The sequence below is a fragment of the Hyposmocoma kahamanoa genome, unplaced genomic scaffold (assembly GCF_003589595.1).
Source record: "Hyposmocoma kahamanoa isolate Upper Pololo Valley unplaced genomic scaffold, ASM358959v1 211, whole genome shotgun sequence".
NCBI lineage: Eukaryota > Metazoa > Arthropoda > Insecta > Lepidoptera > Cosmopterigidae > Hyposmocoma > Hyposmocoma kahamanoa.
In genome coordinates this window covers 286,302-299,846 of record NW_020653732.1, presented here as the reverse complement: position 1 = coordinate 299,846, position 13,545 = coordinate 286,302, and the positions used below count along the sequence as shown (strand labels likewise).

Genomic DNA, 13,545 nt, shown 5'->3' with positions numbered 1-13,545 from the left:
AATTACCAGTACGTCTATAATTTGGAAGTGATGTCTGCTGTTGGCTGAAATTAGTGTTTGCACTTTCAGGGGTAACCTCTTCTGCCACATTTCTGCGAACTGACAGCCAACATGCATAGCAAACTCTACTATGAAGTTCAATCTGAAAAAAGAAATGAATGCATAAGACAAACATTTTAACATTCTCAACTTTCTTTTCATTATATGTATAGATAACTAACTATATCATAATATGTCTAAAAAATGTATTTACCAATCTGGGTGAGATACGTCTTGCAATGACATCTCTTTCAGGACCTTCTCGTAAAGAATGAGAATGACATCTGGCAATTGATCTCTGACACCAAACACAAATTGAAGCATGAGATGTGGATGGTTGAGGCTGAGATGTGGAAGGTTGAGGCTGAGATGTGGAAGGTTGAGGCTGAGATATGGATAGTTGAGGCTGAGATGTAGATGATTGATCTACAAGTTGTCCAGGAGGTTCAGCTCTATTTTGATCTTGCATCTGCGCTCGTTGAACATTTCTACGAGCTGCAAGCCAACAGGCATAGCAAACTCTATGCTCAGGTTGTATCTAAAAATAACATATTAAATGTTTAAAAAAAATACCATGTGCCTCATATTATAATAAATAAACAAAAAACCAGGATTTAACATGCAATTACGGTCGAATTAAATCAATATTTACAAGTTGCAATTTAAAAAATCAATAGATTGTACACAATAGGTGCATAAAACACTAACCTGTCGTGGTAATATACGCAAAGCTATATGATCTCTCTCAGGGCCGTTTGGTAATCGATGAGAATGATGACCAAGTATTGACTTTTTACACCAAATACAGTGACTTGCAACCTGAGTTCTTAATTCAAGAGATAGTCGATTTACAGCCGATGTTAGGCAATCTTCACACAAGTAGCCATCACAATCAATCTGAAAGAGAAAAAAGTATAAGTAATACACTGCACTGTTGCACTTGATATTATAAAGACCACCAATATCAAATAAACTTCTATTTTCCAGATAATCTACCTAGTATCTTTTTACCGTAAAATACAACGAAATAACTGCGTTTTTGAAGAAACTAACTCAGTTATGACTTCGGGTTTCAATTGGCACGAGATTCTTAATAAAATGGGATTGAGGGAGAAACTTTTCAACGTCAGCGATCTTTAATGTGCGCGTGTGATTTACAGTAGTATTATGATGACGACTATTACAGTAGGCATATAGATACTCACCTCACGGTTTAATATATCAGCAAAAACTGCACTTAATTCTAGGCCAATATCTGATAACTTGTAACGTTGTATCTCATTGCACAAAACAACATCACATAAAAAGCACCTCATCGTGAGAATAGTACCAAATCGTATGCAGTTCGGAAGTCCAGGTAAATAGCAGTAGTCGGTTGAAAGAAAATATGTCGCAAACCAAATCGTAAGCAGTCGAGAGAATGTCCGTAAAGAATAGCCAAAAGTCGGTGACGAGTATCTCAAATAATTATAGCAGAAAGCACTCCAGAAACGCGAATTCAAACGAGACGAGAAACGGAATGAAATGAAAATCTCTGACATTGACGTGTTGCCCAGTGTTTAACAGCTTAGGGCATAGGTTTTTAGACAATCTTTTTAGATTTTTTAAAATAATTTAAGGAACCGTATTTGATATGTTAATAATATAATAATTGGTTCGTAATGAATAAGTTATAAAAAAATAGTAGATAATTTTACAGATGTCCATAATACTTTTAGTCCTGTTCTTTTTAATAATCTTGATAAAACATTTCAAGCACAGACATTGCCATTTAATTAAACTGCAATAATCAAATAACTGCAGTGTTGCCAGTTATTGATAAGTTCGAACGATAATTTTAAGTGGTACAACTGATTAATAAATTGTAATATATTTTTTTATGAATTCTCCGTATTTTTTTCTTTAAAAATATGTAATTGTACTTGAGGTACATGTTTTGGGCAAAGTTGTATGAAAGAAGTGATGGATCCTTTACAGTCTATTATTAATAGAATGCAGGAATTGAAACAGATATTAAACCTTTTCGGTCGGACCTCATAAACATGCACAACTAAATCTTCGTGACAGAAACAAGGCCTTCGTAAATTAAACAATTTATTTTATGTCAAATATTTGTCGTAGGCGGTTGACATAATCGCTGGTCTCAAGAAAAATCCGGTGGTGGCTGTGCCGGTTGTTCTACGCAGGTTGAAGGCAAAAGAAGAAGAGTGGAGAGAGGCGCAAAAGGTAAGTTTATTACATCGATAAGTAGCAAATCTTACCTAATTACGGCGACGCTTTATTAATAGTAAATATTATTTGACACAAAAACAGATAAAGTGACGACATTTGTAGGTGACTGGAATCTAATAATTGTTCAATTGAGTCATACTAGCGGTTTTCCTTACGTAACCTATAAAAGCATATTTAAAATTTCCGAAATCTTAATTTGAAATTCTACTTCAAATCCTTACACTTGCATACTCGACAATATTCGATTTATTAATCGATTACAAAAACTTTTAATTGAATGAACCGAATGTTTTTTTTTGTAACAGCACTATGCAACCATAGACAAGTCATAGTTGTATATTTGAAAAATGACCTCACTTTTGGACTACCGTTTTTTACATACGATTTTACGATGCTATTCAAATGAATATTGTTGTCAAAAGTGACGACATATGAAGTCGAAATCTTTTAAATATACGTACGAAAGTGTTACTTATTCAATTTATCGAGTGATTGCTTTAGAATTTGAACCAAACAGTTTAGTTTACTTTTTGTTCAAAATTAATTAGTAAGTAGTGACGCTACACTATGGATACGGGGTGAAGGGTGGCAGAAAGGCGACATATTTTGCATAGCTTAGCGGGATCGTTGGGTTAGTTTAGATGACTTGGTTAACTTAGTTCGCGGTGTGAACTGAAACATAATATGTAGATGCCCCGGCTACGTGATTCGGTCGCGGTGTGGCCTGTGCTTTATAGGCTTCCAAGCTCCCTACTAGAAATATACAGAGTTGTCTGTAAAATACCATAGTCCATTTGTTTAGATACTTAACTAAATGCAAACGATCTTGAGATGTCTATTTTTTTTAATATACACGATAGTTTTACTTACCTTTAAATACAAAATATAAATACTTAGCTTCACATTAAATTGCGTGCCTATTTTTATACTTCTTGATTTACAATGAAGAATCAAGACTGATTACATTTAGTTAAGTGCCTAAACAAATAGAATCACCAACACAATAAACAACAACTTTTGTTCCATAACTTTTAAGATTTTACTTTCGTACAAAATATTTAAATAGATCGCTCTAAACAGTGATAACTCTGTGCGGTAACAACAGAAAGCGATAGCGTAAAACTGGGCTGCCAATATCGTCAACTGTTTATTATATAATCTCAGTAGAAAGTACTAAGGAAACCGCCTTCAAAAGTCATTCGTCCACAAGTTTGCCACCCTTAGAGGTGAATATTTTCTTCAAATTTAAATGGGACCACTACTGAGGTTACCCTCTTTCCAACAGAAAAATAATCCTCAAAATCGGTTTACAAATATCGGTATCGCGTAACATGCATACAAAAAAAAGAAAGAAACATACAGTCGAATTGCGAACCTCCTCCTTTTTTGAAGTTGGTTAAAAAAGGACGACACTTACTTATATATAGTAAGATTATTCACTTGTTTACCCACAGGGCTTTAACAAACAATGGCGCGAGCAGAACGAGAAGTATTACCTCAAATCGTTAGACCACCAAGGCATTAACTTCAAACAGAACGATCTGAAAGCGATGAGGTCCAAATCGCTGTTCAACGAAGTGGAGAGCGCGTACGCAGCGCGACGGCCGGGGCCACACCTCGTTGTGGACTATAACATGAAAAGCGAGGAAGAAGGTAAGATATAATATCGTCTGTTTAAAGGTAAAACCACATAGTGACATTTTCCACAAAGTCTTTAATTTATATAGTTATGGTAAGAAAATCACTGTCTTTCTGCACGTGAAGCTCAATAACAAAAAAGCTATAAACTTAATAAGAGTTTTTTATCTGCAGAAAGATGGTGAATTTCTTAGAACTGGTACATAATTTGGAGTTTAATTGTGGAAAATGTCATTTATGTGGTTTTACCTTTAAGCAAACGATATATTTGTAGGACAAACCGAAAGGTCACTTAAAAATATGTTCACCCATTACAACGAGGGATAGCAGTTTTTGTGCGTGTCATATAAAGCGATAAATGGATTAATGCATGAGATTATATAATTATAAAGCGTGAAACAAAACACGTGCGTTCGTGGGGTGTTGTCGTCCATATAAATACACGGAATTACACCCACCGTGCTCTCGACCCCAGACACACCCGAACCGCACCCGTTCTCTGTGTGTTTCATGCTGTTTTAATTTTTGATTACATCATCATAATAATAAAAACGTACACATTCAACATAGAGAAACCCTGAATCGCGTGACGCACACATAGACAACCACAAATTACACCCAAACTCACGAGAGAAGTAAATGTAGGTCATGCAAATATTTTTCCCGGCCCGGGAATCAAACCGGGACCTCTGCGTGGCAGTAACTGTTGATTTATTAGAATTCTGATGTGTCAAATTCAATAGAATTCTATAACTAATCCTAAAACTGAGTGAATATCAGCTTTTCTACATATTCAGTCAGTGTTCCAACAAATTCAGTTAGCATCACATAAATTCGATGATTATCTTCAGAAATCGTCATTATTCCTACAAATTAAAAAAGAAAACTACTTTTCGAAAACGTTCTTGTTAAGCAGCTACGTAGTGACCATAAACTATAAATTCTAAAAATAATATAACACGTATTTATATTTTGTTTTAGCAATAAAGATAATTCGCGACGCAGCGGAATTGTTAATACATCACGCACGACGGCAGACGGCAATACAAAAAGCCGAGAAACGTCGCATCAAGCAGTTGCTAAGGCAATTCCTGCCCGACCTCTTCGCCTACCCAAGACAACCCCTTTCTGATGATGAGAGGGACGAAGGTACGTCCTTTAATTACATACCGGTGGGGTTCATGATAAAAAGTCGTTATTAAAGGGTAAACATACAAACATAGGATATGAAACTATTTTTTCGGATCTAAATTTTCAAACAAACCAACATTTCGGACCTTTTACAGGTCGTGCTGGTGAAATTACATGCACATGGGACTTATCAACTTATGTCTCAGGGTGACGGGCGCAGAGCAGTGCCCCTCACAACTTTGCCATTTAAAGCTCTTAGCGGCGATGCAACTATTAGAATCAGGAGTGTCGCTTACTTGGTATCATAAAACAGACCTCAAAAGTTCGAGGAGTTACGTTTAATAAATAAATATTAGGCCACATCACACACGTTGCTCTGATCCCAAAGTAAGTAGCTAAAGCACTTGTGTTATGGAAATCGGAAACAACGACGGTACTACAAACATCTTTACCCGAGACAATATAGAAAAGTTAGTTTTCTACACTGACCAACCCGGGACCTCAGAGATGGCGACACCGTGAAAACCGCTGTGCAAGCCACTCGACCACAGAGGCCGTCAAATTTTATTATTAAATATTATTATTTGCCAAGTTTTATTGAAATCGGTTACCGTTTTATTGATTCGTCACCTAGTTTGCCACCCTTAGAGGTGGAAGATTTTTTTTTCAAATTTATATGGGACCAATACTGTGAGGTACCCTCTTTCCAGCAAAAAAAAGAACCTTCAAAAATACCAGAGTAATCACGTAATAATATTCTAGATTGAAACATAATGGTAATTGTTATAGAAGAAAAAGAAGAGGCGACCAGCCCTGGCAGCCCGGCGTTGGAGCCGGTGGAGAAAGACGAGAAAGCCAACAAAGACGTTAAGCAAGAGAAACAAGAGGTACGTTCACCACACACATGCACATTCCTATCTTTGTATCATAGTTTCTATTTATGATAATTTATATAAATATATGTAAATGTGTTGATTAAAACTATCACGATTTTCACATACTATTTGATTTTTAATTCGGGACTTAATCACGTATAAAACATATTTTATTTACCTCGACGTTTAGGACATATTGCAACGTCAGTGGTCTCGAAGGGACTAAATGTGAACAAATGTCCCTTTACAAACATCAAGCAAGTCTCTTACTCGTTCATTTCAGGGGAGTCTGCTTCACGAATGAGTAGTTTGTGACGATTTCAAATTGTAATTTGCTTACCTATGAAATAATGATCTTGAAAGAAAGTTCATTTTGCAAATAAGAAGAAACTATTAAAAAAAAACAAGGTGTCTATTAGGTTATTCCCATCTGATTCCCTGGTGGATTCGTTTAATTTTATATTATATTCTATGCCCATCGGTTCCCCTCTACAGGGGATCAAGAATAAATATTAATATTTTATTCCCACCTGATACCATTGTACTTACATACGTATTTGTACTCTGGTGGTTAATTCGAAATGAACAATATTAACTATACTTCACCAGTCAAGGTCTTTAACTCAAAAAATACCAAAATACAGTTTGAGGAAACTTTTTGTTACTTGTGATTTGCAATTGTGTCAGTATTAACATGTCACAAAAAAAATTGATTGTCTGTCATAATTATACATAACATTAGATCACAATTGCTCAATAAATGAATGTATGATTTTAAAACTTATTTTTCTCTTGACTGTACTTACCTTACAAATACAATGAGGGCAAAATACAAATACTACAAAAATTACATATACAATCCGTTGGGAGTTGCAAAATATAGAGCGGATCAGTTCGAATTTAAAATAGGCGGTGGATCAGTTGTAGGAGATCAGATGGGAATGATGCGCCTATTAGGTTTGTATGTTACTCGTAATTGATATTATTTACATGAATGTTTATTCCAGTCGTCGGAGTCGGATAACGCTTCGGACAAGAGCGGGAAGAACAACAAGAACGACAAAGAGAACAAGCCCAAGAACAACAACATGGACAGCAAAGACAGTAAAGGTGAGATTTATGTTTGTACTCAACGATGGCGAAGCTAAAAAGACTGGCTACGTTTTTATGTCTTTATGCTTCTAAAAGTAGCGGACTTCGTCATTATAAATACAAGTATTATGTTTGAAATAGAGACAATGATGAAATACATGCGATGTGCTTAACAGAATGTCAGTGGTGATACACGCATGCTGCCTTCCTTCTGATGTCTTATTTCTTTTACTACGAACTTCAAAGCAACACACTCACAGATATTTACGTCAAGCTTGTGTTTGTATATCCGTTCTGTGTATTTGTGTATGTTTAGTATTATGCAATTTAAATTACTTATTTATTACCCAAGTTGATTATTTTCTTTGTCTGATTGTTGTTTGTCATTTTTTTTATTTGGCGCCTAATTGTCTACAATTCGAATTTAGATTTTATTGTACGTAAATATAATCGAATTGTGGTGCTCCTGAATTTATGACGGGTCCTGGCAGAATAACAGCGAGGGCTATGTAATCAGCATAGTCGTCAAATGCTGAGTCATGGACATTTTTGATATGCTTTTTTGTGTATTTGGCATGGGAAATAAAGCCAAAAAGGGGTATACGGGGTCTATCTAACTTCTGTACATAAGTCTCGTTTTAACTTTGGAAAACGGCGATTAAAAGTTCACGAGCGTCAAAACTGAAATAAGATAGTAATTTAAAGAAAGTCCTTTTCGCATAAGTCATAATTGAGTTTCATGTAACACAAATTTACAGAAATGATTTCGCAACTTTTAAAATTGATCACGTGATTGTATATACTATAAACATTCAACTAAACTTGCCAACAGATTCGTCAATTGCGGTCAACAATGTAAAACGCAGCAGCAACGAAGAACCAGTCAAGAACGACGTTAAGGTGGAACAGGACGTGGAGGATGACTATAGAGACCACCCGTCGAATGTAAGAAATTTTTCTTTCCTTTCGTAATTTAGAGAGACGTACGGTGTTTTTTATGATATCAACCAACGGGACGAGCAAGTCGTGCGTTTGGTGGTAAGCGACACGTTCTTAATATTTGTAGTGCCACTCAAGTTGAAATGACCTCACTTCTAGAAGTTCACAGTAAATCATTCTCTCGCCGTTATTTGAAAGGCCTGTAACAGCTGACAAGTTTCGCGTCTCATGTGGCAGTGTCCCTCCGATCTTTGCGATTTAAAGCTTCGAGTAGCACTGCACGACTTGTTCGTCACTTGATATTATAAAATAATCTCTGTACTGTGACGGTGTGGCCTCTTTGCATTGTCATTCCACCTTTTTATCGTTCCATTCTTTTGCCTTACATTCTGATTTTATTTCGTCCCATTTGGATCTTTTACTAAGTTATAATCATTATAATATAATTTAAATAATGTATCATTCTTAATAAGTACGTAACAGTCTACGGCCTTATCTTGTACCTATGAATACGTATCTGTAGTTCAGTATAACTCGGCCCTTTTAGAGCTTGTTATCATTAGTTCTTAACCGGACATTAAATGAATTTGTGGGGCGGAACCCTTGGCAAGTTTTATCGAAATCGCTTACCGGGAAATGCGTGAAACCGGATTGGTCCTGGGTGGACAGAATGTTGCACCGTGTCGTGTCTGTGCGCAGGAGGCGCGGTTCGTGTGCACGACGTCGTGGTACCTGTTCCTGCGCCTGCACGGGACCATCTGCCAGCGCCTGGGCGCGGCGCGGCGGACGGCGCTGCAGCTGGCGCGCCGCGACGCCGAGGAGCAGGGCGCGCGCCACCCCAGCGTGGCCACGGCGCTGCGCCTCAAGCCCAACAGTCAGACTTGTTTTATTTATCCAGTTCCGTCGAGTATGTAACCAGAAATGGAGACCAAATAAGGGCCATATATTCCTGGTAACACATTAGCGATACAGCTCTTATATATGTCGACTCTCGTGTGCGCTGAAATATAGACAGGCCAACTACTGACCTGTCTGTATGTGTCCGTGTTTTTTGCAGTTTTCGTCCATTATAGCAAAACTCAAGTTACTGGTCGATTTGGAGTGAAACAGTTGACGACACCCGTCATTTGTTTCGAACTCGGGCTAGCCAATCGGAGCGCAGTTGTCACAGTAATGATGTGGCAGAATAGTTTTCAAACAAATTAAATGACATTTCGTCTCTATTTCTGGTTATATACTCGATGTCCAGTTCTTACGTTTGCGCGATTGTTACACATAGGAAATGAAATGAAATGATTTCAAACAAACCGACGACAAAGCACGGTTGTCAACCCTGAAACGTTGGTTTGTTTGAAGAAACAAATATACGCGATTTAAATCCGGAAAACAGTTTCGTTTCCTATGTGTAACAATCGCGCAAACGTAAATAATAATAAAATATTGTTTCATGTTGATGGGAATTCATAAATGGCATTGGATTACTCATATTTAAGTATATCATAATTGTATTATTTGTTCGTGAATTTTCCGAAAATTTATAAATAAATAATAAATTGCCGTCGAATCCCATCATATTCATGTACCGCACTGTTAATATAATAGTGTACTAACTCAAAATGTGTATTTTTTCTATGATAAACGAATTACTCACTTTCCGTAAAAGATTATTTCGACTCCTACGTAAAGTATCATATGTCGAAATTGCCAAGTTTACAGGGGAGCGTTCTAAAGTTCTCGGTTTTATTCGGCAAAGTTCGTTACTCACACAGTGTGATCATCTAATAGACCATCAAAGATCTAACCGATTTCTAGGATTTTATAATACTCTATGTGAGTAACGAGTGTTGCCGAATAAAAATGAGAAATGCTAAAGTCACGTGTTATACTTATTTCAGTGAATTCAGAACTTTAAAACGCTCTCCTGTAAACTTGGCAATTTCGACATAAGATACTTTACGTAGGAGGGGTCGATTTAAATTTTATATAATTTATATTTAAACCTACACGGTTAAAGTTTATTACAGACATCTAAACAATTCTCTACTCGCCAATATATACTGTTTGCGAAAGACTTACAAAAAGTTTTGTTTCATTTCGAATTAAGTAGATATCTTTTAATTGTTCCCTACCATATTCTAATGTTACGTTCAGCATTAGTATAATCTCGAATTTCACATACTTTGAGTTACAACACTATTGCAATAGCAGTGCGATATGTCGATTCTATTGAAATTTAATCCAACGTTAATAATATATTGTGTAACATTTTTGTCTTAAAATAGTGTTGTAATTGAAACCATATTAAGTTTTATTACATTTTTGCAACTCACTGGATGCATCAAATAAACAGAGCAATCTTTTTCCTTTCAGACCTACCATCAGAAGTTTCCTCCCCAGCTGAATACTACAAGGCACTATTGGAATTGGTGAAAGGCGTTCTCGACGGCAATACTGAGCCCTCCGCGTACGAAGACGCTGCGAGAGAAATGCTTGGCATCAAAGCGTATCCGGCGTACACGTTGGATAAACTCGTGTCCATCGCTGTTAGACAGGTTAGTTGTCATTAATTAGTATAATTAGTTTTCCGCGTTAAACCATTTTTTAAATCATATTTAATAAATTCAAAAAAACTGCTGAGTTACAGACCATTATCAAAAATGTAGTTTTAATTAATGTAGGATTATTAAAAACATTAATTTACTGGACAATATTTATTATTATTCATTTATTATATATTGTGTAAAATTTTTGTGATGCTCGTATTTCATTTTCTAACATTGAAACAATCAAATTGCGCTGTGGTAACGGAATTTCAACTTTATTCCCGAAAGACAAACTTCTAAATGAAACTATGATGACATACATGCGATGTGCTTGTGACAGAACGTCAGTGGTGATACACGCATGCTGCCTTCCTACTGATGTTTCTTTGAAGTTTGAAATTTGTGAATATTTCGCACGCACATATAGTTTAATAAGGCCACATCTAAAAAAATTACAACTTTTGAAGATACATTTTTATACTTAAATAGGAGAGTTGTAAAATTCCACATGTACATAATTTGATTATATGTAAAGGGTTTTCCATTAAGGGCAGGTTGATTTTGACAATTCACAGCGGCCATGTTGTTGAGGCTGCTTAAATTGAATTGATTCGGTGAAATTCGGCAATTAATTGCATACAACACTATTATTTTAAAAAACAGATTTAGAAATCGTGTGACGATAATACTTGAAATATGTTCTATCATATTATGGATTAATGTTTTATTTTTAAACCCAAATTGTTTGTTAACTGTTTCGTTGATTGCATTTAAAGTTACATACTATAACTGCCTCCGTGGTCGAACGGTTACCATGCCGGACTGCCACGCAGAGGTCCCAGGTTCGATTCCTGGGCCGGGCGAAATATTTGTATGACCTACATTTATTTCTCTCGTGAGTTTGGGTGTAATTTGTGGTTGTCTATGTGTGTGTCCATGGCACCCGCGACACAGGGTTTCCCTAGTGCGGGGCTATGTTGAGTGTGTGCGTTATTATTATACATCGAGTAAGTATATAACCAAAAATAGAGACGAAATGTCGTTTAATTTGTTTGAAAACTATTCTGCCATATCATTAGAGTGACAACTGCGCTCCGATTGGCCAACCCGAATTCGAAACAATTGACGGGTGTCATCAATTGTTTCACTTCAAACCGACCAGTTACTTGAGCTTTGCTATAATGAAAGAAAATTGCAAAATTGTATCTTTAATATTTAATTACCGATGATATGTGATTCCGTTTGTTTTGTAATTAGATGTTTTGCTGTTTTCCCCCACACCGCCGAATGGAACAGCGCGGCATTGTTACAGATATTATCTTTATTACAATAAATACAGAATATTTTTGGTATATACGGTGATATACACACAGGTCAGTTGTTGGCGCTGTACTATTTCAGCTTTCTAATTAGTAATTTCAGTGCAAACGAGAGTTTATATTTAAAAGTGATATAAGGCCCATTTATCGTCGCTGTTGCTGATTATATTTACTCGATGGTTACATACTGTCTTCCTTAATTTGACAAGGCCTCTTACATTGTGACGACTATAGATATAGACTATAGATGTCAAAAAATTAATTTGAATAACGTCAAAACAAATTCAAAAATTAGACAACTTAGTTATGGATTTGTCATTTAAAAATTCGGACACTGAGTATATTTTATTAGTCAATAAGCTGTTATAGTACTTATATTGTATATTAAGGAGACGGTAAATAGGAAACTACCAACGAGAGTCTATTAGAAACCCGAAGCCAAAGGCTGAGTGAGGGCTTTAATAAAACGAGTTTTGTATTTTTATATATACAATGATACCATCACACTTCCGAGAAAATAAATACAATATAAATATGGTTCACAACACAACAATTATGGATTTGACAAATGGCGGGCTTTTTGTTTTTTTTTTTAATTCTCCCATAGATAATATAACTCGAACTAAAATGTTGTAGAAAGCAAACACGCATACAGCCATAATAATAAAAATCTATTATAAGAAATTCTAAGAATTATAAGAAATTCTTAATAATACGTATTTAAGTAGTATGTGGCTGAATTGCAACAAAATTTCAGTTTAGATAACATTTTATGGCTATAATGGAAAGAAAAAAGGCCCGTGGGTTTATTTAAGGTATCATGTCAAGTTAGCCACCATACAATTATACCATTTACGAGCAAGTGTGATGAAAAATTGTTAACCGTCTTGAACCGTGGCCTGACGACATCTGCCTTCCCCCAGCTGCAGCATTGCGTGTCGGAATCGTGGTCGGTGCGCGCGGCGGAGATGGCGGCTCGCGGCGGCATGCGGGGCCCACTCAGCTACGTGCGTCGTGCCGCCAAGTTCCTCCGCCAGGACCACACCGCCTTCCTCGTCAAAGTGGTCAGTACCTGTGACTCTACTTCATATACACTCCCGGACATGTAATTCGAGCCACCTCGCATTTTCAGTATTGAATGCCCTACGCTTAAACAATGTTTGATTGATTAAAAACTATTAAGCAATTTTGAAACTAGTATACTAAACGTCTTTTCCCATAAATCCTTGTTACAAATTTGGATTTGCAAAACCGGGGGAAAACTTTTTCTTCGACGGTAACACTACGTTTGTATTCTAGCCCTTTAAGACAAAAATGTGAGGTGGCTCGTATTATGTGTCCGGAACCGGTTGAAGCATCGTGTAGGAAAGATTAGCCAGTCTATAATATGAATCATAAGTATAGTACCGGCACGCTATGATCGCCGTTTTGACAGATTACGATAGTGAGGTCAAATCTCAATTCATTATCGAAAAAAATATTATCAAATGCAAATCGCATCTATAAGTTTTTAGATTTATAACTAGTATTGCAAGGGGTAGTTAAGGGGTATGTAGTTATCGAATATTCAATGTAATCACTGGGTTAAACAAATGTATTCGAAATTGATGTGGCCCTAGATAAAAGTAATATTGAATGATTTGAGGTGTATTATTAACTGTCGTTTTATTATTATTTTTATTTTTTTTTATTTTTTATTGTGACTCGGCAAAATGACTGCACCGCGCCTGATGGAAA

General features: G+C 36.2%; 1 protein-coding gene and 1 long non-coding RNA gene across 2 annotated transcripts in view; one reads left to right on the top strand and one right to left on the bottom strand.

Moving 5' to 3' along the window:
• Positions 1-13,545, top strand: part of LOC113227506 (paired amphipathic helix protein Sin3a) — a 56,034-nt gene that overhangs the window by 36,588 nt on the left and 5,901 nt on the right. The window contains exons 19-27 of the mRNA XM_026460443.1: positions 2,161-2,265; positions 3,726-3,924; positions 4,891-5,058; positions 5,830-5,927; positions 6,923-7,025; positions 7,840-7,952; positions 8,646-8,820; positions 10,317-10,498; positions 12,732-12,872. Of these exons, the coding sequence (XP_026316228.1) occupies positions 2,161-2,265; positions 3,726-3,924; positions 4,891-5,058; positions 5,830-5,927; positions 6,923-7,025; positions 7,840-7,952; positions 8,646-8,820; positions 10,317-10,498; positions 12,732-12,872 (1,284 nt within the window). The remainder of the gene's footprint in view (positions 1-2,160; positions 2,266-3,725; positions 3,925-4,890; positions 5,059-5,829; positions 5,928-6,922; positions 7,026-7,839; positions 7,953-8,645; positions 8,821-10,316; positions 10,499-12,731; positions 12,873-13,545) is intronic.
• Positions 5-1,055, bottom strand: LOC113227556. The gene is made up of 3 exons (XR_003310210.1): positions 748-1,055; positions 254-577; positions 5-142 (listed from the first exon to the last, which is right to left on the bottom strand). It is a non-coding gene; the product is annotated as an uncharacterized LOC113227556 (long non-coding RNA).